The following is a 27,215-nucleotide window of genomic DNA, read 5'->3' as shown; positions in this document are numbered from 1 at the left end:
CTCACTCAACTTTAAACCCACTCAGCCAACAACGACGTCAAATGCGGCTCTTAAAATGCTGCTTAACCAACATTACTCTTAAATTTGCATGCAGTTGATCGTTAAAGCTTTTAAGCTCGCTCAATTTTATTCAGCACTCAGCGCTTCCTAAAACTGAGCTCAACTCCAACCCACTCAAATACTCTCTGTCTCTGCAATTGCTCGCTGATTAGGCAGCGCTGTCGACGTCGCAACTCACGACGCACGTATTTGGTTCCAATTCCATTTCATTCCGATTTCATTGGTTTTTGCAAAATTTTATTGCCATACGTTCATTTTCGTTTCGATTGTCGTGCGGTTTGCGCGGTTTTGCAGCGTCTGTTGAAAGTGCGCAAAGTATTTTCTTACAATTGTTAAGCATTATTTTTAAATACAAATACATACAATGTGTAGTGGAAACTGGTAAAAAAAAAAAAAAACTGCAAATTTTTGAGAAAATCAAATTAAAGAAAGCAAAAAAGAAAAACGAGCACGGATAAAATTATTGCACTGAGTGTGAGAGCGTGTATGTGTGTGTGCGTGTGCGAGGTACGTGAGTGCATACGCGAGTGAAGAAGAAGAAAAAGTGAATTGAGTGGAAATTGTTTGCAAAAATAATAAAAGAAAAGGCAAAAGGAAAATTGATTGGAAATTACCAAATTTTATGTTTGTGTGAGACAAAAGCAAAACACGAATATGCGCAGCAAAGGCAGCTAACGATAAGCAGCAGCAACAACAACAGCAATAATTAGACTCAACTACAAAGCAGTATTTAACTTGAGACAGGTGAGTGGTTCTATGAAGGCAACAACGCGGCCGTATTGCTCATCAAATTGTACCCCAAAATGTGGGGTGTATTGTGTGGATGGTGTGGATTGCATTGTATTGTGTTCTAAAGTTGCCGTTTCTTCATGTCTTCGTTCCACTTTCTGGAAGGGGAAACCAATTAAAGCACGCAATAATAAAGCAACAAATTTATAGCTAACCGGCGCAGAGGTAATTGAACTGCACGTCTCTCTCTCTCTCTCTCTCTTTCGATATGGCTCTCTTGAAGCAGAGAAGCTTGAGCGCTTTCTTCTAAGGTTTCAAAGCATGAACTGTAAAAAGGTGGAGTGTGGTTGGGGGAGGGGAGGGAAGTCACACGCACAAATTCACTGACCGCTCACCGCAGAAACAGTTACAAGCTATAAAAATTGAAGAAATAAACGAGCAAAGAAGAATAAGAACAGCAGAAGGCAGCAGCAGAGCAGGCTGGCAGAGGGGGTAGCGACAGCGACAGGCAGCCAAAGCAGCGCAGCGACAGCGGCAACAGTCGCAGCAGAGTTCTGCCTGCCTGCTATTTCATTTCGTTTCGTTCCGCAGGGTGTTGTGTTCTTGTTTTTTTTTTATGTTGTTTATTTCTTCGTTTTTTTTTCAGACTCAGTGACAGTGAACGCCATGAGCACTGGCACACGACACACACACACACACACGAAAGGGCAGGGAGAAATAGTATAAAGCAAAGAAACAGAAGACAGAGCGACCGACCGACCGAGTCACCGGCCAAACGATTCCACTGGATTGTATTTTTTCTGTGAGTGTGTGTGTGGGTTACAATCCATCAACACAGTTGGTGGGTGGAGGAAGTGGGGAGGGTTGCTTCGGCAGCGGCAGCGACGTCGCGTCGTCGTTGACTTTGCGTGCTTTTATTTGAGATTTGCTCACGGAATTGTTTTTGCTTTTGCTGTGCTTGTTGTTGTCGTTGTATCATTGTTTATTTATGTGTGTGTGTCTGTATATAAATTGGCAATGTGGGTGTTTTGTTGTTGTTGTATTTGTATTTGGCCTACGGAGCACGCATTGCCGCCAAGTGGATTGAATTTGGATTTTGTTTTATTTGCGCCATCTTTTTCGTTGCTTTTGTGGACTTATCTTACGGTTTCTCTTATTCGCGTATTCTTTTTTTGACCATTTACTCATGTCTAAGTTATTTTTCAATTAGACGTTGTTTTTATGTGTGTGTCTGTGTGGAACATATTGCTAAAGTATAGCCCATTGTTGTAGCTTAATTTATGTTTATTGCGCTCAATGCAAATATTTTTCATATCTTGCTGAGTTAATTAGCTGTGTGGTTATTAAGTTTATTTTTTTTTTTGTTGTGGATATCATTTGGATTAAGTTTGAGTTGTGAGGTGAATGGTGGTGTCACACACACACACCCAGAGACAAATCGATTGAATGGAATCCGCAACCCCCCCTCTCGATAAGCTTGACATAAATCATTTTAACGACGTCACACACACACATGCACATATATACAATAAATACACACATATGTACATAAATATGTACCAACAATTGTTGAGAATTTCTTCTCTACATTTGAAATATTGTCGAAACGCATAAAATCGATTTCTAATCGTGTAAATAAATGGCGACAATTGCTGCGCCCCCAAACGTCAGGTGGCGACACATACTGTGTACCATATGCATGTGTGAGTATGAGCGTGAGTGTGTGAGTTTGTGCTTTTGAGAGAGTGAGAGAGTTTTGCTGCGAGGCCGCGTCTGGCAGGCTGTGGTTCAGAGTCAGGCTCATGAGGCACCTTGAGCGCCAAACTTGAGTGAGAGATGCGCGCGGGCAGAAAATGGGGAAAAAAAAGGGAATTGCGACCGAAATCGAAACGGCGTCGAATGTTTAAGGCAAAAGCAAAAGCAGAGCAAAGTTAAGCAAAGCGCAGCGACAGAGGCAGCGACGATGTCAGCAGCAAAGGCAGAAGCAGCAGCGTCGCGTCGCATCGCATCGTTTAAATGGCAGCAGATAAGCGTAAGCGAAGAGTTCGGCACACAACAGAAGAAGAGCAAACAAAATGGCAAATGCCGAATGCAGACACAGTAACAACAACAACAATAACATGAAGAACCACAGACAGACTATACACATGCACATATATTTATTTTTGTATGTATGTATGGATGTATGGCATCGAGAGGCTATAAAAACCAAACGTTGGAACAATGAGAAAATATCGAAACTGCCTCTGACTGATGTCAGTTTTGGGCTGCCCACTAATTGGATATTGTGGAAGGGGTCGTGGAGGGGGGAGTAAAGTTGAGTGGAGTGGGAAATTGGAAGTAGAAAGTGGGAAGCAGAACATGGAGGAGCTTTGGATTTGTGCCCTGTGTATTGTAATGCAAACACACACGAACATTTTATTTGCCGACCTCACACATACACACAGAGGGAGAGAGAGACTCACACCTACATACACGCATACACACACACATAAATATAAAATTGAACTGCAAGCTAAAAGTGCAAAAAATCACACGTCAATGGGACTGATAGAGACAGCATAAAGGGGGGACAGTTGAATAGAGATAGATAGAGTCGATGGATAAATGAAAATTGAATTTTGCTGTTGTTGCTGTAACTGTGACTGTTGCCTTTGTTGTTGCTGGCAGTAATTGAATTTATGCCATTCGGTTGCAGCTGCAAATACTAACGGAAAATTGCAAAATGCTAAAGATGAGTGCAATTTGCAAGTACCCAAAACTGCCCCCTCCCTTTCTCACACTCTCTTGCCCTCTCGCTACCACCACCCATCTTTCTCTATGTTACAGCATACAACATAGAAATTGTTTTGTTTTAGGCGCCCATTTGTAATTTGTCCGCCTCTGCTGCTGCGGCTGACGCTAGCGTCGCCGTCAACTTCGCGTCGTCGCAGCGTCTTGTAACGGTAAACAATAAACAATTTTATTGGATTATTGTAAATTTTTCGGTGTTTCTGCTTTTGAAATTTGTACATTTTCTTTGAGTTTTATTTATGTGCTTCTTTTTTATGTTTATATCCAAAGTATATTTAATTAGTTTAATTTAATTGGACTTTATCTGATTGGCAGACGTGGTAATAAACATAATTATATAGTGCAATTTACATTCAATAGTTTTGAAATAATATTCTGAGAAATTTAAAGTGAAAGGGAAATTGTAAAATTTATTATCAACAAATATTAAATGATTGGTATCTTTATGGCTTTTAATTAATGTACTAAAGAAACAAAAAATATATATATCATCTTCCTAGATCCATCCAAAAATATGAGTTGGGTATTCGCAATTTTCTAATTCATACAGATATTTTTTTTTAAACAACTCGGAATTTATTTAAATTTTATTACTATCGCTGCATTCCAAATATTAACCGCTTATCAACTTTAGTAATCATTATTTTGACCAGTGTAAGTAGACAGCTCTAATTGGACCAACTGTTTTTCTTCATCTTTCGAATACACTTGCTCTTTCATAAAGCGTTCTCTCTCTCACTCTCTCATTTCATTACAGCTGTCATTAGCGCGCTTTCTGCTCTTCATTTATTTCGACAGCTGTGATCTGGCAAAGAAGAAGAGGCGAAGCGAAATAGAGTTTATGCGAGCACAGTGGGTGTTAAAGTAGAATAAATAATAATAATTGACATGTGATTTAGATTTGATGAGTTAATTATTTAGTATTTATTTTATTTGATTTTGGAAAATATTAAAGCTTAAACAAACTAAAAAATTTAAAAACCTTTTAATAATGGTGTTCATTTGTTATTTAATAAAAAAATAAAAAAGAAACTGAAAATGAAATGTTTCGCTTTTCACTCTTTACTGTAGTTGCTGTTGTTGTTGTGGTTGTTGTTGTTGCTGGGCTGATGACGCGACTGTGGCTTTGGGCTTTTAGTGGAAGTTTTTGTTGTTGCTTGGACACGCGATTGTGTGACTGGAATTGGAAATTGGAAGTGTGAGGTGAACAGTGTGGGGAGCGAGCGAGGCAGCAAGAGTGAACAAGTGGAGTGGAGAAGAGAAGAGAGGAGAGAAGAGTAGTGCAACCCCAAAAGCAATTCTGCTCTACTTCATTATGGGCATGACAAAAGTACAAAAGTGTGACCCTATATATATGTGTGTGTGTATGTGAATTGCTGAAGTTTTGGATAAGGGAGAAGCAGATGAAGAAGGAGTAAGAGACGCGAGTCGATTGAATCCTGTGTACATAACTGTGACAGTGACAGTAACTGTGACTGTAAATGCGACTGTGACTGGGATGTGGCTTCGACAACGCATTTAACGAGAATGTGTTGTTGTTGTTGCTTCGCGCTGCTCGTGTGTGTATCTAGATAGATATACTTACATAAGTGGCATAGTGTATCTGTATCTGTAAATGTATCTGTATCTTGTCTTTGCATGCGTTGAATTCAGTTTCATCTCCACCTGCAACTGCTTTCGCTTGCTCCTGCTCCTCTTTCTCTTCCACACACACACACATTTGTGCGTATGTATCTGTATCTGCAACTGTGTAACTTTTGCATCTTGTATCTGTAGCTGCACAGCGCGCATTTTCTTTGCGACTATTGTGCAAATTGTACAAAGACGACGACGACGACAACGTTTGTCACCATATGCAGCATTACCCACTTTCCTCTCCCTCTCTCTCCTCTTTGTAGCGGCATTAGATACACACACATCCATGAGATACAAATTTTGCATCTATTTCTGGTGCGGAAATTGTTGTAATTTGCATGACTTGACTTGACTTGACTGAAAGCTGCATATGTATCTTATTGCCTGAAGAGTGGGCGTGGCGGCCGCCCACTTTTGCTATTAACTGCAAAATGGCAGTCAGGCAGAAAGAGAGACAGACAGACAGAGAGAGAGAGAAGCGCGCTCCACATCACATTATCAATAATTAATTAATGCTCGTTGCATCCACTTGGAATATGTGGCCATATGTCAGTTGGGAGTCACTAGCAGATACCAATTAGGACATGTCCTTCTCAATTCGCATCCTGAGATAGTCACAAAGAACGGACAAATGCGCCCACATTATCTCCCATTGCTCTGTCAATTATTCGGACTATGCCAATTGGAAAATTCCGAGAGCTTTGTTCAAAATCTCATTCAGTCAATTAAATAACAATTAACTAATTTAAGTTACGAAGGGATTTATTAGGTAATACTCTATTTTTAAAAAGTTTCCTTAAATGATCAGCTATTTTCCTAATACTTATGAAGATAACCAAAGTTTTTTCTTTGTAGAAGATAATAATAAAATTTGGAAATTCAAGACGATTATAATATGAAATTTTGTATATTATTAATAAGAGTTAACTGTGTTTTTTTTTAATCATGTGAAAATGCATATTTATTTTATTTATTAAAAGAGTTTGAAAATATCGATCCCTAAAAAAAAAAATATTTCGATTAATAAGAATATTCCAGATATAATGTTTTTGATAAAAGTATCATGAAAAAGAATAAATCTTTACTTTTTTTTAAATAAAATAATTTGGAGAAGAAGAAGCAGTCTGCAGCAATACCTGTTGATAAAGATTTAATATTTTGTTGCTTTTTGCCAAAATTTGTAACAGCTTTTTCACACATTAAAAAAAAGTCTGTGAGAAAATTAAAGTTCTATTCGAAATTTGATTTCGTGTTGTCATTGACTTTAATTTAACCAAAAAAGAGTTGCAAAATAAGTTGATAAATTGTGCAGTTGCATGTTGCAACTGGCAATCAGTTGCAAGCTGCTCGTTGCACGTGGCACGTTGCCAATTAGCTGGACTTTGAGGATATGCAGTGACCAGCAACTTGTCGACGAATCTCACTTCTCTTCCTGTTTCCAACTGACTGCTTCTCTCTCTGCGCTCTCTCCCTCTCTCTCCATTGACTGCACTCATTTGCTCAACTGTTGAAAATTAACAAAAGCAAAAAAAATATAAAAGTCGCTCGTTTTGTTGGCTTTGCTTTGTTTTGCTTTGGGTGCTGCTTCTTCTTCTTGTTCTTCCTTTTTTTTTTGGTCTCACTGCGCTCTCATTTATTTTGCGCGACGCAGCGTCAGCAGCGACGTCGACAGCGGCCGCAGTTCCTTTTCATTTCAAAGCGGCCACAAAAACGTCGACAGCGACGCGAAGCACATTGCTCTCTCACTCACTCGCACACACACACACACACATGCAGATAGACACGCACTTACTTATATATTGATATACCCGTTACTTAAAAAATAAATAATAGGGTATATTGTGTGCGTTGTAAAGTATTTATGGGACAACAGAGAGAAGGAGGCATCTCCGACCCTATAAAATATATATATATTTTTGATAAGCATCAAACAGCCGTCCGTATAAGCAAATGGATCTCAGAGACTATAAGAGTTAGAGTAACCAAATTTGGCACACAGACTTCCATAAACTTGTTTTAAGTGTTTGCCACTCCTCCGCACCATACCCACAGTTACTAAAATATAAGGTGTTTTTTTTTTGTATTGAACGTTATCTATCTGGTGTGTTCCACAAATCTCCAGAGTTTTAAAAGGGAATTGCTTTTAAAAACAACAGCTCGAAATGTCGGTGTTCCTTAAATGTCAGAGATTTAGTATTTTCGAACTTAAAAAAAATCGGCTTACTTTCAGTTTCCACAAAAATTTTAGGTTTAGGAACATTTTTAAAAACTAACAAAATTAAAAAAAATTATTTTATGTATTTTTTTCAATTTAAAAAAGAATTTAATTAAATTTAGCAAATATTTCCTTGTTTTCAAATTTCTCAAAGCGATTTATCTGTGATTTCCGAAACTTGCTTTTAAAACCGCCGTAAACTTTTTTAGCCGTTTTAAATTGTGCTATAAACACTTATCGTTTTCAAATTTTGTACAAAATCAGCTGATTCCCATATACAGCTTCTAAGTGTCATCTAAAACTCTGCAACATAAACTAGGTGTATTATTGTTATCTATCATCATACTTAATGGCAACCAGATCTATTAAATATAAAGGTAGTTATGGCTGTTTTAATAATTAAAGCAATACAAGCCCCTAAAAGTATGTAATGGGTATTGCTATAGTCGGGCTCTCGTCTATAACCTTTCCGACTAGTTTTTTTTTTCGCTTCTTCCGCACCGTTTTTATGCATGTGTATGCTGCAGTTGCTTCTTCTTCTTCCTTTGCACTTCTGCTGCGGAGAGTGAGAGGAAGAGGAAGAGCGCAAAACTTGGACTGCGTTGTTGTTGTTGCTGTTGTCCCTGCTGCTGTTGCTGTTGCCAATGCCACCTTCTTTTGCTTTGGCACGACACACGGCTCCTCGCTTCCTACTCACCACACCTCCTCGCTTCCCTTCTCTCTCTCTCTCTCTCTCTGTCTCTCTCTTTGCAGAGTCTCTTACAGTTGGCCCCGCGGCTGACGAGCAAGTTTGAATTGTAATCCTTGTTGTTGTAGTTGGCACGCTCGCCTTTTGCTGCTGTTGTTGTTGTTGTTGTTTTTACTGGGGCTGTCGCTGTTGCAGCAACAACTTTGTGCTGCACTCCCTTCCTCTGGCCTCTTGCCACACGCCACTCCACACACTCGACAACGGCAACGACAACGAAACAAGCAAAAGCAACGAACCAACCAACTACGTTCGACATCAACTACAACAACAACTACAACAGCTACAGCCACTGCCCTTGTCTGTTCTCTCCCTCTCCCTTTTCTTCCTCCTCCTCCTCTTCCATCACCATCTACACCCCCCCATCCCACTATATGTATGTTGCTCCTCTGTTGTTGCACTATGCGTTGCCATCGTTGTCGTTGTCGTCGTCGTCGTCGTCCTTCTCCTTCTCGTTGCCCTTTATATTTCATTTCACTTCAGGTCCAACAAACACTCTGCGCTTTATACCCTAGAGACCCTTAAGATATTATGCGCTATATCATCAGTTTGTTAACAATATATGTGGGCTATATCAAAAACTTTCGCTTAACTTTGTCAAATCTTAATCGATTTCCTTGCGAAATATAAATTTAATCATTATTTGGGCTTTATTTTGATTCCTCATCATTGCGTAATTCAATTCTTTTCAGTCACTGTGAATTTATTCGATACTTTCCCCAATATTTAAAAGTGTAAAAGGAGAGAAATAAAGCAGTTCTAGCTCCATTTTTAATTATTTTCTTTATAACAATTAAATTTTGATAATCTTTAGAAAAGTTGAGCTAGTTGAAAAAACTCTTCTCTTTAGAAACTTCTCAAGACTATCAACAATTTTTGTGGTTGGTATTTTGCATGAGATAGAGTATGAAAAGTGCGACTTAACTTAACTTTGTTTATTCTTCTAGTTTTGTATTGCGCGCGTCATCATCGTTTTCTATGTATGTATGTATGTATGTGCCGTACAAGTAATACATGAATATGCAAGTGTGTATAAACATACATATGTGAATATATGTATATGTATGTATATATGTGTGGGTTGTTGTATGTATTACATTTTATTTGAATTTTAGCTGACTTTTGTTTCTCAGCTGGACGACTGACAAACTGACTAACTGACTAGCTGACTGACTGACTGACTGACCACAACTGACGACGACGATGATGATTGCAACAAAAAAGTGCTCCATTAGCAGCAGCCTTTGTTGCATGCCCCCTCGCTGTGATTGCATCTATGTATCTAGTTGTTGTTGCTGTTCTTGTTGTTGTTGCTATTAGTTACAATACAACTTTGCAACATGAAGTGCAACTACTTGAAGTAATTCATATTATTACATTTACATTTTTTGATTTTTTGACCACAATTATAGTCATGGCCATAAAAAAAGCTCAACTGAAATAAAAGATGAATTTAATGTATTAAGTAATGAATGCCTATTTATGAAAGATGTATTAAATAATTTAATTTATATAGTATTTGTAATTTTTGTGACCGATATTTTTAGTTTGATCAAAACCATTTAATATTAATAAGTAATGTAATGCATTGAGAATAAGGTGATTCAAATATCATAACTTTTGAATTGTGTCCAAAAAAGTGTTTTTGACAACCACTGTAAATTATTTAATTTAAATTAAATGAAATTATATTTATTTATTATGTATTATTAATATTTGGTGCTATTTGTATATCAATGAGTGTATGTACTTTCCTTACCCACATAGGCACACATGCCACGCCTCCTAGCGCTGTTATGTCAACTGAAGAAACTGAAGTGCATGCAAATACACTAAAGAAAATTATCTTGTGTCATTTCCATTTATTTCCATTTATCGTGCGCTTTTATTACTGGATATTATTCAACAATTTCCGCAAAAGCTACAACAACAACAACAACGCAATACGCATTTCCGCTGCAACATTTTTGGCAGAAACATAAATAATACCAACAACAACAACAGTAACAAGATGTGGAGCTGACAATTTGACAGACAGAGCAAACACCTTTAGGCAGCCTCACTTATATTATGCTACGCACTCTCTCTCACTCTAGCTTGTACGCACATATGCACACACACACACACACATGCAAGCCGCAACATTGCTAAATTTTGCTTGCTCTCACCCATTCCTCTCACGCCCTCCTAAAGTTGTAGTTGTAACTGTAGCTCTCTTGCTGTTGTTGTTTTTGCTGCTTGCATTTTGCTTAATTTCTCGCTTGTCCCTTTTTCACATGCACACACACAGCTGCTCTCTCTCTCTCCGCTCATTTGATTTAGTTATTGTAGCAATTTTAATTACCAGCACTTCAATGAACGTTGCGTCGCAACGTCGACGTCGTCGGCGTCGTCGTAACCGCAGCAAGAAAATATTTAAATGTAAAAAGAAATTGTAACAATACAAATGTCTCTTTGGTTGGTTGCGGCGTCTTTCTTGCTGCTTTCTGCCTGGCTTGGCTTTTCACTCACTCTCCTTCACACACTCTTTGGCCTCTCTGTCAACCGCTGGCGTCTGACACCTTCGTCTCTGCTGCTGCGGCTGCTGCTACTTCTGTCTCTGCGCTGCGCCCACAATTTCAAACGGCAGCAGCAGCGCAGCAACAACAAGCACGCTCGTTAAATGTTGAATAAATTTTCTCATACAATCGCAGTCGTCGTCGTCGTCATTTTGCTCTCCCCCGTCTTTATCCCATTCGCCCGGTGTACCTACATACAACCCCCCCACCCCTTGCCCGCAGGCTCAAAAGTGTTGTTGTTTTGCCCGTTTGTCTCCATCAGCGAGCGTCGCTCTGCCGCTGTCGCTGCCTCTGCCCGCTTCGCACTTGGCTTCGGCTTGGATTGGTTGCTGTTAGTTTAGTTCGGTAACTCGTCGGTCGCAGTCGCAGTCACAGTTAAAGAAGAAGCAGAAGCAATAGCAAAAGCAACAAAACGGGCGGCAAAGCCAAGAAAAATTACGAAAAATAAATTACACGGTATGCAAGTGTATGTGTTTGTATATGTGTGTGTGCTCGTGAGTGAATGAGTGTATGAAGAGCAGCATGTGTATATCAATATTTATTATTGCAAAAAAATCTAAAAGAAACAACAACAAGAGCAAAAGACGGCAGGAAGTGCGACAGATACAGATACATAAATGCCAAACCTAACCAAACCAAACCAAAGCAAAGCAAATCGTTTGGGCCAAAGCCAACGGCAGCAGCAGCAGCGAACGAAGCCAGCGCGAGAACTCAGCCAAGCGAGGCAGAGCCAAAAGCAGCAGAGACGAAGGCAGATATGTAGGCAGAGCAGCACCAGCAAATTCTGTCTGCCTCGAGTGTGTGTGTGTGTGTTGCTCGCATTGTACGTGTGTGTATGTGTGTGCACCCTGGCCACCGTATTTTCTTTTGTCAGTTGTGTGTGAACTCTATGCCCTCTTTCTCTCTCTCTCTCTCGCTCGCCCGCTCGTTCTCCACCTCTTTGCGGGCAAACCCAAGAGAGTCCATGGGCAAGACATAACCAAAAAGGATTTAAAATTGTGCACAAGGAGATGCTGTTTGTTATATTTCAGCTTGTTGTAGGCATACATACATACATACATACAACATATAAATGTAAATGTATGAATGTATGCACATACACTGACTCGCAGCTTATTTGACTTACTACATTTTAACCATGCTTTGTTTTATATTTCTTAAATAACATACGAAATATAAATTAAAATTAAAAGTAAAAGTAAACAGTTTGCTCATGCTTAAACCTTAAGAAATAAAAAAAAAACACTGCGCTTAAACTTTGCGTATATATATTTGCCATTAAACGATAAGCTTATTTTTAATTGGTAATATATGACTGGTGGGTCAAATAAGCTGGCAGCCACTGTTCGTTTAATTTGCAGTTATCTAAAGCCGTTGCACACACACACACAAACAGAATTGTCAAATCAATAAAATCGCGAGCAAAGTGTCGTCTCGGTCGCTGTTCAAGTCAGCGTCGCAGTCCACAGTCGGCAGTCGGCGTTTGCTTAAAAGCTCTCTTAAGCAGTTGCCATTAGCTGTCACATTCCAAAATACTATGGCGTAAATGAAACACAGATATTAAGCGATTAATGCGTTTGACAAGGAGAGGGAAAAGAAGAAAGCTTGTGAGAGTTAAACGAGTTGAGTTACTGACCAATGCAATAATTAGCTACATACATTGCAATTGGAATTGCAAACGGGACGCAAGTCCAATAAGATTTATTGCGTAAATTTTCAACAAGGCGACGTCGCGACATGTTCAGTTATGTATTGTAGTATTTCTTTTTTTTATGTATCAATAATTACGACGAAAGAAACGTTAAGAAAATACAAAAAAAAATAACAACAAAACGAAATTAAAGCAGCGAAGGCGCAATGAAACGAATGGCCGAACAACAACAACAACAACTACGACGAGACAGGCCAGTCAAAGCAACAACAACTACTTGAAGTACAACAACAACGCCAACAACAGCAACAACATTGGAGACATGTTTTGCGCGGCAGCGTCGCTCATTTATTTTATGTCTCGCTGTCGTGGTTGTTATTGTTACTGTTGTTCTTATTCTTCTTCTGCTTCTTCTTCTTGTTGTTGTTGCTGGTTGGCTAGTTGCTTTTTGTTGTTATTTCTTGTTGTTGCCGACGGTTTTTTCTGTTTGTATACTTGCTTGTTAGTATGTATGTATGCAAGTATGCTTATGTGTGTGTGTTTGTGTGTACACTGTACACCAAATGTGTGCATGACACGACCCGCTGCCAACGTCGCAGTCGCTGTGGGTCTACAGACGACTTTGTGTAGTTGTTGTTGCTTTGTGCTTTTTGTTTTGCGTTGAATAACCGTCGTCGTTGTCTCCGTCTCCCTTTCTTGCCCTGAGACGATCGCTTTGCCCCACTGTACAAATGGAGCTAAGTACATACTGTTAGTCAAGTAATTGTTTTGACAAAATAAAATATTAAATATCTCTTTTTATCTAAAAAAAAAAAAAAAATAGGTAAACCTAATTTGCATATCTTATTATCTCAGTTTTTTACTTGCTAACACTTCATACAACTATAATAAAATGCGAGAACAAAATAGAAATGATCAACAGCGATTTAATAAAAATAATAATAATTGAATTTTTCATTATTTAAAAATAATTAAAATAAACTAAAAACAAAAAAAAATGGTAAGCTTTGTTCTATGTCAAAACGATAACTTGACCTACTGTATTTTATTTATTTTTTAACAGCAATAAGCGTGCCGCCCCTCCTCTCCTCTTCTTTTTCATTAGATTCTTATTGATATTGCAATTTGCAAACCAGCAACAATAATAATAACTAGGCAATACATTCTCTTTAACTGCGCTTTACACACTCAACTTGAGTGATTCTCTGCTAGCTTTATTCCAATAAGACTAAACATCAAACTCAACGCGAACTCCAATTCAATGCAGCTCAGCCTCTCACACTCTCTCTTCCTCTCAGTTTGCTCTCATTCGTTTCTAAACTACACATTTGTGCCGCTTTTTTGTTTGTTTGTATATTTTTGTTGTTGCTTTTATTATAACGCAGCGCAGTTGCGGATTTGTGATTTCGATATTTAGTTGAATTTTTCTGCTGTCCATTTGTTTGTCGTTCTGTCTGTTTTGTCTGCTTGTCTGTCTGTCACACTGTTCGCTGCGTTCGTTCGTTCGTTTGTAATAAGTTGCTGTCTGCGATTGTCCGTCTCTGTGCGTCCGTCTGTCTGTCGTTCAAGTTTTGTTGCTGTTGCTGCTTGTTGGTGGCGGTTTTGTGTCTCGTTCCTCGCTGATTGCTTTGGCCTGCCCCCTCCCCTCGCCACCCCTCCATATCCCACTTTCCCATTCCAATTCATGCGTTCCCCTTTCGTCCAACTCATTTCCAGCTCGCTGTGCCATGTTTCTTTTTCATATTGTTTAATTTATTTCGTTGGTTTTTATTGTGGCCATTGCCGTCGTTTCATCTGTGTGAGAGTGTGTGTGTGTATGAATTCGTCATATCGTGTTGTTGTTATTGCTGTTGCTGCAACACGAGCGACAGCTTCTCCCTCTCTCTCTCGCTCCCTCTCTAGTTTTGTCTTACCTTTTGCGCGCTGTGTCGTCGCCTCTCACTCTGACACTGTCCACTGCACACAGCTTCGCATTTTCAACATCATTCTTCACATCATCATCATCATCATAATCCAGTCTCGTCTCGTCTCGTCATCATTATCCCTTCCAATTGAACTCACATTTTTGAGGCATTCGTGATGAATTTGTTTTCTTGTTTAATTTTAGTCATTTGTTTGCTTTCGGCCCTTTTTTCTTCATGCTTTTTCAAGCCAGTCACCCTCACAACACAAATACAACAAAACAAACACACACACACACATACACACACATACATACATACATACTTATTTCTGTTGCTTCATCTGCAAAAATTGCACATTTTCTTTTGCCCCTTCACATTCTCTTCTCTTCTTTGATCGCCTTCCACTGGAAGCAATTTTAGTTCCAATGTATGAACTTGCGTTGCCTGCCTACACTGATAAATGATAAGTGATAAATGACAGTGGGCGTGTGCGTTCTTCATGTAACGATAAATTCTATAAAGTAATAAGCATGATCATAAATATGTATGTATGTATGTACATAGATATGCAATAACTGGAATATGCTCAGAAATCGAATAAGCTCTTCCAATCTCCTTTACTTTGCTTAAAGCCCTAAAATATTTAATTTATAAGGCAAAAGCAATCGCAGCGCTTATCATTAATTGTTTCTACAATGTTTATGTGGTTAACTAATTGGTTAGGTTAGGTTAGTTTGTTATCAGTAGTTTTTATAGAGAACTAGCGGCTGCCGTTCTGTGCTTACGCTCTCTCTCTCTCTCGCTCTTTTGCTTCTACACTCCTCATCCATTACTTCCCCACCCACTGTTGACGTCTCATCACTCAGATGACCGAAATATGTGCCATTGCTGCGTGTATGTGTGTGTGTGTGTGTGTGTGAAGAGTGACTCACAATCACATACATACAATCCAATATCTTTATGTGTAAACTGACAAAAGCTCATTATTATGTAGTACTCGTATGTATACAAACACAATCCACAATAGTTGCTTGCTTTTGTTGTTGACTCTAATCTTCTTTAGAATGAATATAAAAGTTGCAGGGCCTTGCAAATACCCTATTAATTAAAATAAAACAATAGATGGATAAATGAAACGATTTATGGTAGTCTCTAACTCAGTTATTAATAAATATAATAAACTATAATACAATTCAATTTAGCATGAATATGATACTTGCAAGGTTTGCAAATACCCTTTGAATTTTTTTATATCGTTTTTCATTAAAAATTCAAATAAGTGATAGATAAATGAAGATATTCATGATATTCTTTAACGCATTTATTAATAAATATATAATTAAAATAATCATAAAATAAATGTAATCAAATATATTCTATAATTATTATTATTTTACCTCAAATTTGGCATTTTCTCTTCTGTCTTTTTAGCTCCCTCAACAAGAGCAGTTAAATAATCAAATATATGCACTACAATTACAATAATAATTCAATAACTGAACAAACATTGTGTGGCCATTTGTCAGTGTGTGTGTGTGTGTGTTAACCAGGCCAAAGCGCCAATGAAAATCAAAAATGAAATCATTATTCAAATTTCAAAATAATTCCTGACAAGTGACACAAAACAACAACAACAATCGATAAATTAATAAGAAAATTTAAAGTGAAAATTAAAAAATGTAATAACAATAACAACAAATGAAGGAGCTATAAATTGGAAACAAGCTTAAAACTATTTAAATTGCTTGTGGTAAGTTAAAATTGCTTAAATTTTGATTAATAAAATAAATATGTGACATTTTTGTCTTTTAAAAAGCGACATTTCTCTCTGAATAAAATAAAATTATCTCCCAAAAAAAGACAGTTTCTCGACCCAAATACAATTTTTCACCGAATTTTATTAAGTTTTTGTCGCCCAAAATCTTTAATTTTTCTCAGAAGAATATGACAGTTAAGTCGCCTATGATACACCTGAGAACCCAAAATATTAATACCGTTTTTTAACACCTATTGATGAGATCAAGCATTTAAATTTGGAATTTGTATTTTCTTGTTATTTATTTGGGAATTCTGATTGCATTTTTTTTATGACAACTGTCGAAAGAATTAAAAAACATGTGCTGCTTTAAGTTGAAAATAAGGCGAATTTTGCTAGTGTTTATTTTCTTATTGCAGCTGGGATTATCGATGTTTGTGGTCTGAGGAACAAAATTATCTGCATCCTTTTGTCGGATAATCTGATTTAAGCTTTAATTAAATGTCGGTGTTGTTGTCTCTCTGTTTGTAACTGTTTGTCTGTCTTACACACACACACACACACACACACACACAAACACAGACACATATTAAATTACGTGCAACAAGCATTTTAATTGTATTTGTTGTCTAATGAAATCACCGCAACATTTAAAAGCTTTTGCGCATACAGAGATAGAAGTGAGAGAAAGGATGAGAATAGTATAGAGAGGAGGGTGGAGAATAGAAAGGGTAGTTCAAACAAACTTTATCCTCATTGAGAATGTTGTCTGTTATTTTTTTTCTAATTAATTAAACTTTTTCACAAATACCAAATTTTCGCCTGAGCAGCTTAATTTTCTATCTGAAATGCTCGATGGGCGACTAACAGATACCCTGTACGCTTGTCTGAATTTGCTTACAGTCTCTGAAGTAAATATATCTTGATTTTCAAATTTCTGATGCCAAATAAAGCTGTTCAAGTATTTATTTTGACAAATTAAACAGTTTACTTATTTTATTTTGCAGTTATAAAATCATTTTTTGTACGAAATTTATGATTTCAAGAAAAATTTACAAAAGATTCATTCAATTTAACTAATATTTTTTTAAAATTAAAACAATTTCTTGACTGATTTTACGTTGAAGTGATAATATTGGTGTCAATATAATGTGATTGATAAAAAAAAATATTATAAAATGTTATTGGGGTGACCATATTTAAAGCAGCAATGTTTTATGGTTAGTATATCGAATGTTTGGTCAAAGTTGATAAACTAATTTGAAGCTGCCCAATTTGTATTTCTATTTATCTCTCTCTTTCTCTCCCACTTACTCTCTCTCTCTCTTCTACTTCATCAATTATGCAATAAGCTTGAAATATGATTAGCGTGTTGCTTACCACAAGTTTAAAGCAAGTTTTGCTCTCCTCGGTTAATCTAAAATGCAACGTGTCCAATAACAGTCTGTCTCAATCCCCTATCCTCTCCTCCCCACTCCTCCCTCCACGCACTATTACGACTCCCTTTGGCTGAACGTTATCAACGTTTGTTGTTTTTGTTGTTGTTGTTATTGCAACAACAATGACAGTTGGCCACTGTGCACATTTGAGTGCATTCTGTGTAGCCGCAAAAGCCGCCTACTCCCCCCTCCCCCACAGCTTGCCCACTGTTTTCCCTCTCTCTCTCTCTCTCTCTCTCTTTCTGTCTGTCCGTCTGTCCAGCCTGTCACAGATGCTGCCTCCTGCTGCTGTGCTACTTGCACTGTGTGTGTGTGTGTGTCGTCACTGCTCTCCTCCCTTTGCTCTCTTTCTCCCACCTCTCCCCTGTTGCTTGTTGTTGCTATAGCCCGAAGCTGGCTTTGAATTTGAGTGGGCAGCGACGCTGGCGACGTTGGCTTTGGTCTGCTGCAAATGGTAAATACGTCAATGCCGTCTCCCTTTCATCTCCCTCTCTCGTTCTCGTTATCAGCCACCTACTCCTACTCCTCGTTTGATGCTGCATTGCTCACTCTCTTCTGTTCCAATGTTCATTCGGTTCATTCACTCACTCGCTCACTCACTCGTTGATTTCGTTCGGTCGTTCGTTCAATTTGTTCGTTTGCTCCTTCGTGCGCCTACGCTCTCTCGCTGTCTCCCTCTCACTCTAATTTATGGGTCGTGTACGCGCTCTCATTCCACTTTTGAGCCTTTTCCCATGCATTCCTTCTGCTGCTATAACTCCTACAACAACAACAGCAACTACAAGCAGCAACTATTTCACCGTTACATAAATACACAAACTACATATATAACAACAACAACAACTGCTGCAACTCATTTGTTTGTTGTTGTTGTTACTGTTGCTAGTTGTTGTTGTTATTATTATTATTATTACTACTAGCACTGCTAGCGCCGCTGCTGTCACTGTCACTGCTGCTGTTTCTGCTGCTGCTGCTGCTGCTGCGCTGACGTTAGCGTCACAGTTGTCGTTGTTGTTTTCCCCTTTCGGCGTCGTTGCCATTTTCAATTTTAGTTTTGTTGTTTCCTTCGTTCGGTTTGGGTTCGTTTACTGCCAACTGCCCTCCTCCCCCCATTTATATTGTACCCCACCCACGTAACATACACGGACGTGTCCTTGCGCGCTCGTTTCCTGTGTGTGTGTGTGTGTTTGTGTCTGTGTGTGTGTGTTCGCTTTAGCCCATGGCTTTGGCTGGGACTTGGCTCTGACTGACTCCGACTCTTAGTTTGACCCCTCGACCCTTAGACCCCCTTTCACTGTCACTTCCCGCCTCACCAACTCAACTTCTCGTCGTTTCAGTTTACATTTAATATATATGTGTGTGTGTGTCCCTTTTTTTACACAATTTCCTTGAGCGCGCGCAGCCGACAGACTCAACACCCCTCCTGTTCCTCCTCCTCCCCACCCCACCCCAACGAGCGTCAACTGGTTAGCGATATCCTTGATAATAATGTGTACAACACCAAAAAACAAGTGGACGCACAAACTCAATCTACTTCCCTCCCCTCCCGTCCCACCCACACATGCTCACACCTCGTTGTAACTACTCTCCCACCCTCTGCCAACTTATGCTTTTGTTGTTGCACAGAAATCCATTTCATTTTATTCTGTTTCTCCTTTCCCTTCCTTACTCACTCACCCACTCACTCACACACACACTCACTCTCTTCTCCTCTTACTCTCACGCCCTTTCGCTCACATTGTGTGCAGGACAAGAACCACAACAGAATTAGCTGTGTTACAGTAAACATTGCCTAAAGCGAATCACGACTTGTGAATAACTTGAAATAAAATGAATAAAATTAATAAATATTATTACGTTAATTCGGAGGAGATTTTCTTAAAATTAATAAAAAAAAAAAATAATTTATTATTTTTATTATATATTAAGCTGGTCACTTTTAGTCAAAGCTCACTGTAAAGCACAAGCTGCCGCTGTTAAGAAACGATTGAAAAATAAATAAAAGTTCCTTAGAAATGTTGCGATTCAATCTTGCATATCAAAATTATAAGATTAAATGTATTCTTTAAGAGCTATCAGTAAAAACACTTGTCAGGTGTTGAAGAGACTTTTGATAATCAAATTTGAGTTGGTGGTTAATCGATAAGTATTTGTGATGGAACTTGGATTTCCATTTGTTTGTTTGATTTATTTGCACGCACACGTACATATGTATGTACCTATGTATTTGCTGTGAACTTGTTGCTGCTGCAATTGCAACGATGAAAATAGGGCAGAAGAAGACCAAACGAGCAAACAAATGAAGATCGCGATGACGACGTCGACGTCGCTAGTTCTGCGTGTTTCTCAGTTACTCTATGGCTGTCTCTGTCTGTTGCTTGCCTGTGTCAATAACCTCGCAACGAAGACGATGAAGAAGCAGCAACAGCAAACAAGCATGCGAACAAGAAGTATAAGCCGCTCTCACTCACTCCCAGTGCTCTTAACTCCCCACGTCTCGCACTCTCTCGCTCATCGCTCAGCAAGAGTCAACTTTGAGTAATGAGAAAAGGCAAAAAGCAAAGTGAACTGAAAATTGTCGGCGCGTTATAAAAGGCCGCCAACAATCAAAAGACGACGCAGCAGCAACAACTACAACAACAACGAAGAAGAAACGACGGCATGTAGCTAAAATCTAAATCCCCAAGAATGCCAGCAAAATTACATGTGTGTGAGTGAGTGCATGCGTGTGCAGTCGAAAGATGATCAACGAATGCCGCGAACCAATGAACATACCTACATACATATGTACATATGCATTTATGTATGTGTGTGTGTGGTGGGGGGAGGGGGGTAAAAGCGCCACAGTTGGAATTGAAACGCGTTTAAGGGACGAGAGCAGTCAATAATCAAAGCAACTCACTCGCAAACACACACACATGCACGTATGCACTCAGTGCTTTCCTGTCATACACTCAGTGCAACATTTATTCGTACACTCACATTTTTCAGCTTTAAATAGTAATAGATGAAAGATGGATTAGAAATATTCCTGAATCATATTGAAAAAAGGAGAACAATTTAATATGACGAGTGTACGAATAAATGTTGCGCTGACTGTAAGTAGATACATACTTATGTGCACATTAATAAATTGCACAATTTTGCTTGAAAATAATGAACATTCACTTTTCTACAGAATTTGCTTACACAATGCAACAATGTAAATGTTATTTTAATTATATATGTAATAACGCGAGAATCAACAAAACAAATCAAATGCAATGCCAATTTATATTGCTTAAGTATTGTTGATGTTGCTGCTATAAAATAAAATGATATCAATTAGATATGACGAGTAAAAATGATTGTAAAGCTAGGAATTAATATTGATTAGCATTTGATAGAAATACAACAAACGTTGACGTTGTGTTGTTGTTTTGTGTCTGTTTGTATAACACAAAAGCAGCGGCATTTGCCAAAGATACACAATAAAATACACACCCAGACAACGACTGCCAATTGAACTAGAGATAATCAAGAGCAAAACGAAAAAAAAAGAGTAATAGGCGAAGAGAGTGATGGGGGATGGGACTGAAGGGGAGAGGGCAGATCTACGCCAACGGCAGCAGCAGAGTGAACACAATAAAAAGAATTTCACATTTGTACACTGTCAGTCACAAATATTGAAACGACGAGAGTGAGTGGAAGTGGAAGACGGTGGAGGAAGGGAAGGGGAGAGCAGTTGTGTTAGTCGTGCGGTCGGTCGGTCAGGAGAGAGAGTCAGCAACGTCTGTCATTCGCTATGGGCAAAAAATGTATATATACAAACATACATACACATATATATATCTACACTACACGTCAAGTTAGCGAAAAACGAAGCAGAAAAAAATAAGCAACAACAACAACAGCAGCAGCAGCATTCGCTTAGCTTCCTCTCTCTTTATGCTCCTTTCCCGCCTCAAACGCACACAGCGCGCACCTTTTCATTGGCAGCGCGCTGGCGTCGCTGTCGCTGTTGACGTTGACGTTGTCGTTGGTGACAGCGTTAAAGATAAATGCTCGAATCATATTGCCAACGCTTTTGCTATTGTTCTTGTTCTTGTTTTTCTTGTTGTTGTTGTGGCGCGCGTTAGCTCAACTCACACCCTCAGACAGACACACACACACATTCACAAAGCACGCACAGAACAGAAATACAGCCGAAGCTTTGACCCGAACTGAGGGTCGGTTCCACTGTGCGGTTGCCATAAAAACTTTAAGCGAAGCATAAGAAAAGACAAATACAGCTAGTCGAATAATTGCTTTGACAAAATAAAAATAGTTAAAAGCAAGAAGATTAAAAATAACAAGAACATTCAGTTAGCCAAGCATGTAATTGTATTGCTTACTTTAATAAATACATATACAGTTATTCAAGAAAATGTTTTCCCAAAACAAAATTACACATTTGTGTTTTTTTTTATTTTGAAAACTATTAATTTTTCTTTACTTTTCGCATAAATATATGTATAAGCAAGATAATAATAAGTAATCAAAAAAATGACTTGACCAACTGTATGTGTAACAACAACAAACACAACAACAGCAATAACGACATCTGTTGTTTTGTTTTTCTTGCAATTGGTTTAATACGTGCGTAAATGGCTTTTACTTTTTGCACCCACTTTAAACGATTCAGTTGGCATACAAAAATTAATCACCCCACCCCCAACCCGTTCAAACACTTGGCATCCACAATGTGGATTTCATTTCACATGCACTGTGAAATGAGCAGACACATCTGTCGGTTGATGCGTGACTAGCAAGAAAGCGCAATAACTGTTATTAAAAAGCAACAACAACTGCTACCAAAATGGGATTCACCTCTATTGTGGCACTGCGGCCTGTGCTAAACGTGTGTTCATTAAAATGATTAATTCATAAAAAAAATATGCATTTTCTTTTGCGCAAAACGAATGCGAAATACAAATTCAAAAAAAAAATACAAGCAAAACAAAACTGTAATTATCAACCACTGTGAAAAAGCGTCGACGGCGACGTCGACGCCGGCATCGGTCCATTCATTGCCTCTCTCACACACACACACATTCTCGTGTCTGTCGCTGCGCTGCCGCGACTCTCATGTTTCAATTCCACTTGTAACAGACGGAACGCGTTTTTGTTTTCTCCCTCAGTCGCCGCGTTATCCCACAGTTATTTGGTTTGCTTTTCGCTGCCGCTTAACGCGAAATACATTTAAATTGTGGATTTTAATGGATAAAATGCAGTACAAAATTGATGAAAATATGTGAAATGTAACAACAAATATGCTTTATGCATGGAAAGTGTCGTTGCACAAGTAAGCTGCCGCCGGTAAAAAAAATAAAAGAGAAGAAAAAAGAGTGAAAAAAGGCCGACATTCTGTCTGCGTCTCAGTCAGCGTTGAGTCAGCGGCGTCGCGTCGGCAGCGCAGTGACGTCGTCGTATGCAAAATGTGTGAAATGCAAATGCAGTCAAAGTTTTATGAATGAAATTGATATAGAGAGAAACTAAACAAATAAAAGAAACAACAACAGCAACTCAAAATACTTTGAGCTTTAATGATGTTTAAAGTATACAATGAATGGCATTTTCTTTTTCGCTTTATGTATGCATCGTTCGCCGCAGCGAGAGAGAGAATGAGTGGAATTAAGTTACTGTGTATGTGTGTGTGAGTGTGATAGTGTTTTGTTTTGTGCGGTTTTGGATTATTATTGTTTATTTGTTTAATTTATTAATTATTATTATTTTATTTATTCATCTTGCATTTCGTTGTTTCTCAATGCATTTTGTTTCTACATTTGTTTTCGCCGCATTTTTCGTTGTTTGCTGTGTCTTTGAGTTGAGTTGCGCGCTATGCGACGCTCTTAATTCGCTCTGTTTCGGTTTCTGTTTTCCCCTGTTAGTATGCAGGTGTAGTGGTGAGTGGAAAACACGGCGTCTCTTCTCTTGAATTCTCTTTCACATTTAATACTGCTCTCACGCTGCTTCCGTTTGCATTTTCTGTGTGTGTGAGTGTATAGAACTTTTTTTTTGTAGTTTTGTTTTGCTTTTCATGTTTCTGCGTTTTCCTCTTTACGCTTAACATTCGCACACAGCCGCTGTCAAGGCATTGCCAACACTAACAAAAATATCAAAGTGAGAGCGAATGGAATAAGCGAGATTTAAATATACAAATACAAAAATAAAATAACAATATTAATTAAATGAAATAGGCGATACTATTTTTTGAATAACAATAGAAGAATGTTCAGAGAGGGTCAGTGTGTAGGTGTGTGTGTGTGTAAAAGAGAAAGAGTCCATTTAAGCCTTTAAGCGGTAGATGAATTTAAATTTTAGAGAATTTATGTCAAGTCAATTTTAATTAATAATATATCTATAAAAAAAATTTCAATGCATTATATTTATGTAAATTAGATCTAATTTGATAAGTTAGTGAAGTATATTAATGAATTTAATTCTTTTATTTACTTACAGACAGCAGCAAACACAACAATAACAACATAAGAAAGAGAACAACTATAAAAACGTACTGTGGACAATTTGCTTTTTAACATGAACAAAAATGCCGGCGATGGCAGCGGCAACGATGGCAAAAACTCAAACAATCATGGTGGGAAGGGGGGCGCCTCCAATGCGGGAGGTGGGGGAGCAGGCGGTCCTCACGATCCCACTGGACTGCTAGACGCCGCCTCTCTCTTTGGTATGTTGTCAAGCTCAATTTAATTATCATTATCATATCATATTTAACATTCTCTTTGCTGTTGCTCTCTTCTCATTTAGCCTATTGGGGACGCGATGCCAGCGGTGCAGCAGCAGCAGCGGCAGCTGCATCAAATCCTCTCTTTAACTCGCAATTCAATGCAGCCGCTGCCGCCGGTTTGGGCCTGCTGCCAAATGCTGCGGGCGCAGCGGCTGCCAATGACCGTTACTCGTCGATGGCAGCGGCAGCAGCAGCAGCTGCGGGCGCCCATCATCATCAGAGCACAATGGCCGTAGCGGCTTCTCAGGCCGCCAGTTTGGCAGGTCTGCATCCAGCAAGTGAGTAAAATGTCGGCATCGACACACGAAAACAACACTAATAAGGAGGAGAAGAAGATCGGCGCAAGCAGCGCAGCAGCTGAGTAAGAGCAAAAGCAGCTGCGGCTACTGCGACGTCAGCAGCACAGCAACTGAGAAACAGAAGAACTTAGAGCTAAACTGGGAAGGGAAATAGATCAATGCATTGTTAATGAGAGTGAGAGTAAAAACAATTAAGGAGCAATCGATTATGACACGACGAAATTAGCAAACAATATTAGCAAACAGCGCAGCAGCTGAGTAGTAGCAGCAACTGCGACAAGCGCAGTGAAGCAGAAGAGTAAAAACAGAAGCAGCAGCCAAAGAGTGTGCAAAGGAGTGTGAAAGGAAGCAGGTGCAAAGGAACCCAATGGACTATTAAATACCCTGCAAATCTTAAACATGACAATAGTTTTAAAAAAGCATAGGTCAGCAGCAACTGCGACGCAAGCAGCGCAGCAGTTGAGAAGGAAGCAGCAATCGCAAAGTGAGAGAATAAGATGAAAGAGAGCAAGTCTGTTATAAAAGGAATGATCAACTACTAGATAACTTTTTTTTGTGAATATGAAAATCTGAATGCTCCTGCTCTCTTACATATTTTAATCTAATTCTATTTTACAGGCTGGTGGTCCATGGCCCAATTGGCAGCTCAGGACTATTTCAGTCGCCTTCAAGCCTCCGGAATGTCTCCGTTTCCGCATCCCGATCTGGCAGCTGCCTTCGGACCCGCCATGGCAATGGGCGCAGGGGGCGCGGCCGGCAGCGGAGGAGCGGGAAGTGGGTCGGGCATGGTGGGAGTGGGCGGAGCTGGAGGCGTCGGCGGTGGGGGTGGCGGTAACAGCGGTGGTGTGGGATCCAGCAGCAAGTCGAACAAATCTCGTAAAGAGAAACGCGCCGCACAGCAACAACAACAACAACAGCAGCAGCAACAACAACAGCACCAGCAACAACAACAAAATCTGGCCAATAGCTTAAATGCAGCTGCCGCAGCGGCGGCAGCAGCTGCTGCCAATAATCCAGCGGCAGCATTGGCCAGCATGCACGGATTCGGGCTGCCCGTGAGTGGCATGCAACCAACTGTCAGCACCGGAAGCAGCTCATCCATCTCGACGAGCAGCGCTGCCCACGGCGGTTACAAGGTGAGTGCGAAGTCTTGACCGAATTGGCCAAGTGAACACATTCACATGTAGATAAATGCTCTGCAATTTTAATATTCACACTTTGATTTAACTATTTTAAAAATGGATTTTATTAAGCTAAAGATTGTGACCTTATAAAAATAAAAGTCCTATATTCATATTTAATTGATAACATATTAAATTTAACATTTTAACATATTTAAATTTAATAATAATCTTTATTTTTTAAATAATTTCCTAGTTACTATAAAATATTTTAATATCATCTCTTGCATTCTAAAATATTTCTTAGTTAATAAAAACCATTAAGTTATATTTATATTTTCAAAGCACAGTAAAAATGTATCTGAGAGATATTGCAGAATGTGACTTTATGTCTATGCCTTTAACAACACTTTCAAAAAAGTCTATTTTCGAAGATTTAAATTAAAATATTTAAATTTTAACAATTAATATGAATCAAACACTTATCTCAATACACAATTTTATATTATTATTATTAAATTTTTCACATTGGTTTTAATATATAACTTTTAATGATAAAATATTATTAATTATTAAAGTTTAATATATTTAGCCAAATCAAAGTGTTTAATATTTAAATTTAATATGTTTTCTAATTTAATGCAATAAGATAAAATTACATATGAATGTATGTTTATTTATATTTATTAATTCTCTGTGTGTATTTTGCAGAGCACGGCGAGTGCTTATGGGAAACCCTCGACGATGACGAGCAGCAGCAGCGGCAGCAGCTTGACGAGTAATCCCGGCTCTGCGTATGATCCGGTGACGTTGCACAAGGAACTGCTGGCCATGCAGGCGGTGGCAGCTGCCGCCTCGGGGTCAGGGGTCAACAGCTCCAACAGTTGCTCCAGCAAAAAGTCAAATAGTGGCGGAGGTGGAGGTGGCAACTCATCATCGTTGCACGCTCATGGCCTCTCCAATCTGGCCATGAGTCTGAGCAGCGGAGTCGGAGGTGGCAACAACAGTTCTGGCATCATGTCCAGCAGCAAGACATCCACAAATGTCAGCTCCAGTTCCAGTTTACATCCGGGCATCTCCATGTCACCGCATGGATCTGGCAAGGATCGCGATCGGGATCGTGATCGTGACAAGAATAATCCATCATTAAATGCGCTCAATTCACTGTCACAATTTGGGGCATTGGGCATGACGCCACAGCAGAGCATGCAGGCGGCGATGAATGCGCTTGCGGCCAGCACAGGTGGCACGCCCAGTGCCACAGTCACCTCATCAGCGCATCCCTCACAGCAGCAACAACAACAGCAGCAGCAACAATTGCCCAGCACAACAATGTCTGGCGGCAGCGGGAGCAAAGGAAGCGCCAAGGATTACATGACTAATGCGGCCATGATGAGCAGGTGAGAAGAGAGAGAGAGCAGAGAGAGTGAAGATAAGAGAGAGCAGAAAATTTCATTGAACTAGTCATGATTTTACACTGCGTCAAAAATTCGTATTACAGATTTTTGTTATTTTGGACGACAGTCAAAAGAAAACAGGATGTT

At 39.0% G+C, this 27,215-nt stretch overlaps 1 protein-coding gene across 3 annotated transcripts in view; it reads left to right on the top strand.

Annotated features, from left to right (window-relative positions):
• The first annotated feature begins 311 nt into the window (after window positions 1-311).
• LOC117785507 (bromodomain adjacent to zinc finger domain protein 2B) overlaps window positions 312-27,215 on the top strand; it is a 40,504-nt gene continuing 13,600 nt past the window's right edge. The window contains exons 1-5 of one of the 3 annotated variants that reach the window (XM_034623576.1): window positions 312-804; window positions 23,966-24,191; window positions 24,272-24,529; window positions 25,169-25,686; window positions 26,383-27,071. In XM_034623576.1, the coding sequence (XP_034479467.1) occupies window positions 24,044-24,191; window positions 24,272-24,529; window positions 25,169-25,686; window positions 26,383-27,071 (1,613 nt within the window). In that variant the 5' untranslated portion in view covers window positions 312-804; window positions 23,966-24,043. Of the gene's footprint in view, window positions 805-15,951; window positions 16,041-22,620; window positions 23,160-23,965; window positions 24,192-24,271; window positions 24,530-25,168; window positions 25,687-26,382; window positions 27,072-27,215 lie in introns of those variants that run through there. The other 2 variants (XM_034623575.1, XM_034623574.1) reach the window with 2 other exon arrangements.

Source organism: Drosophila innubila (assembly GCF_004354385.1).
Source record: "Drosophila innubila isolate TH190305 chromosome 2R unlocalized genomic scaffold, UK_Dinn_1.0 1_C_2R, whole genome shotgun sequence".
NCBI classification, from domain to species: Eukaryota; Metazoa; Arthropoda; class Insecta; order Diptera; family Drosophilidae; genus Drosophila; species Drosophila innubila.
The sequence above is the reverse complement of the archived record's forward strand: the minus strand, read 5'-3'. Positions and strand labels throughout refer to the sequence as shown.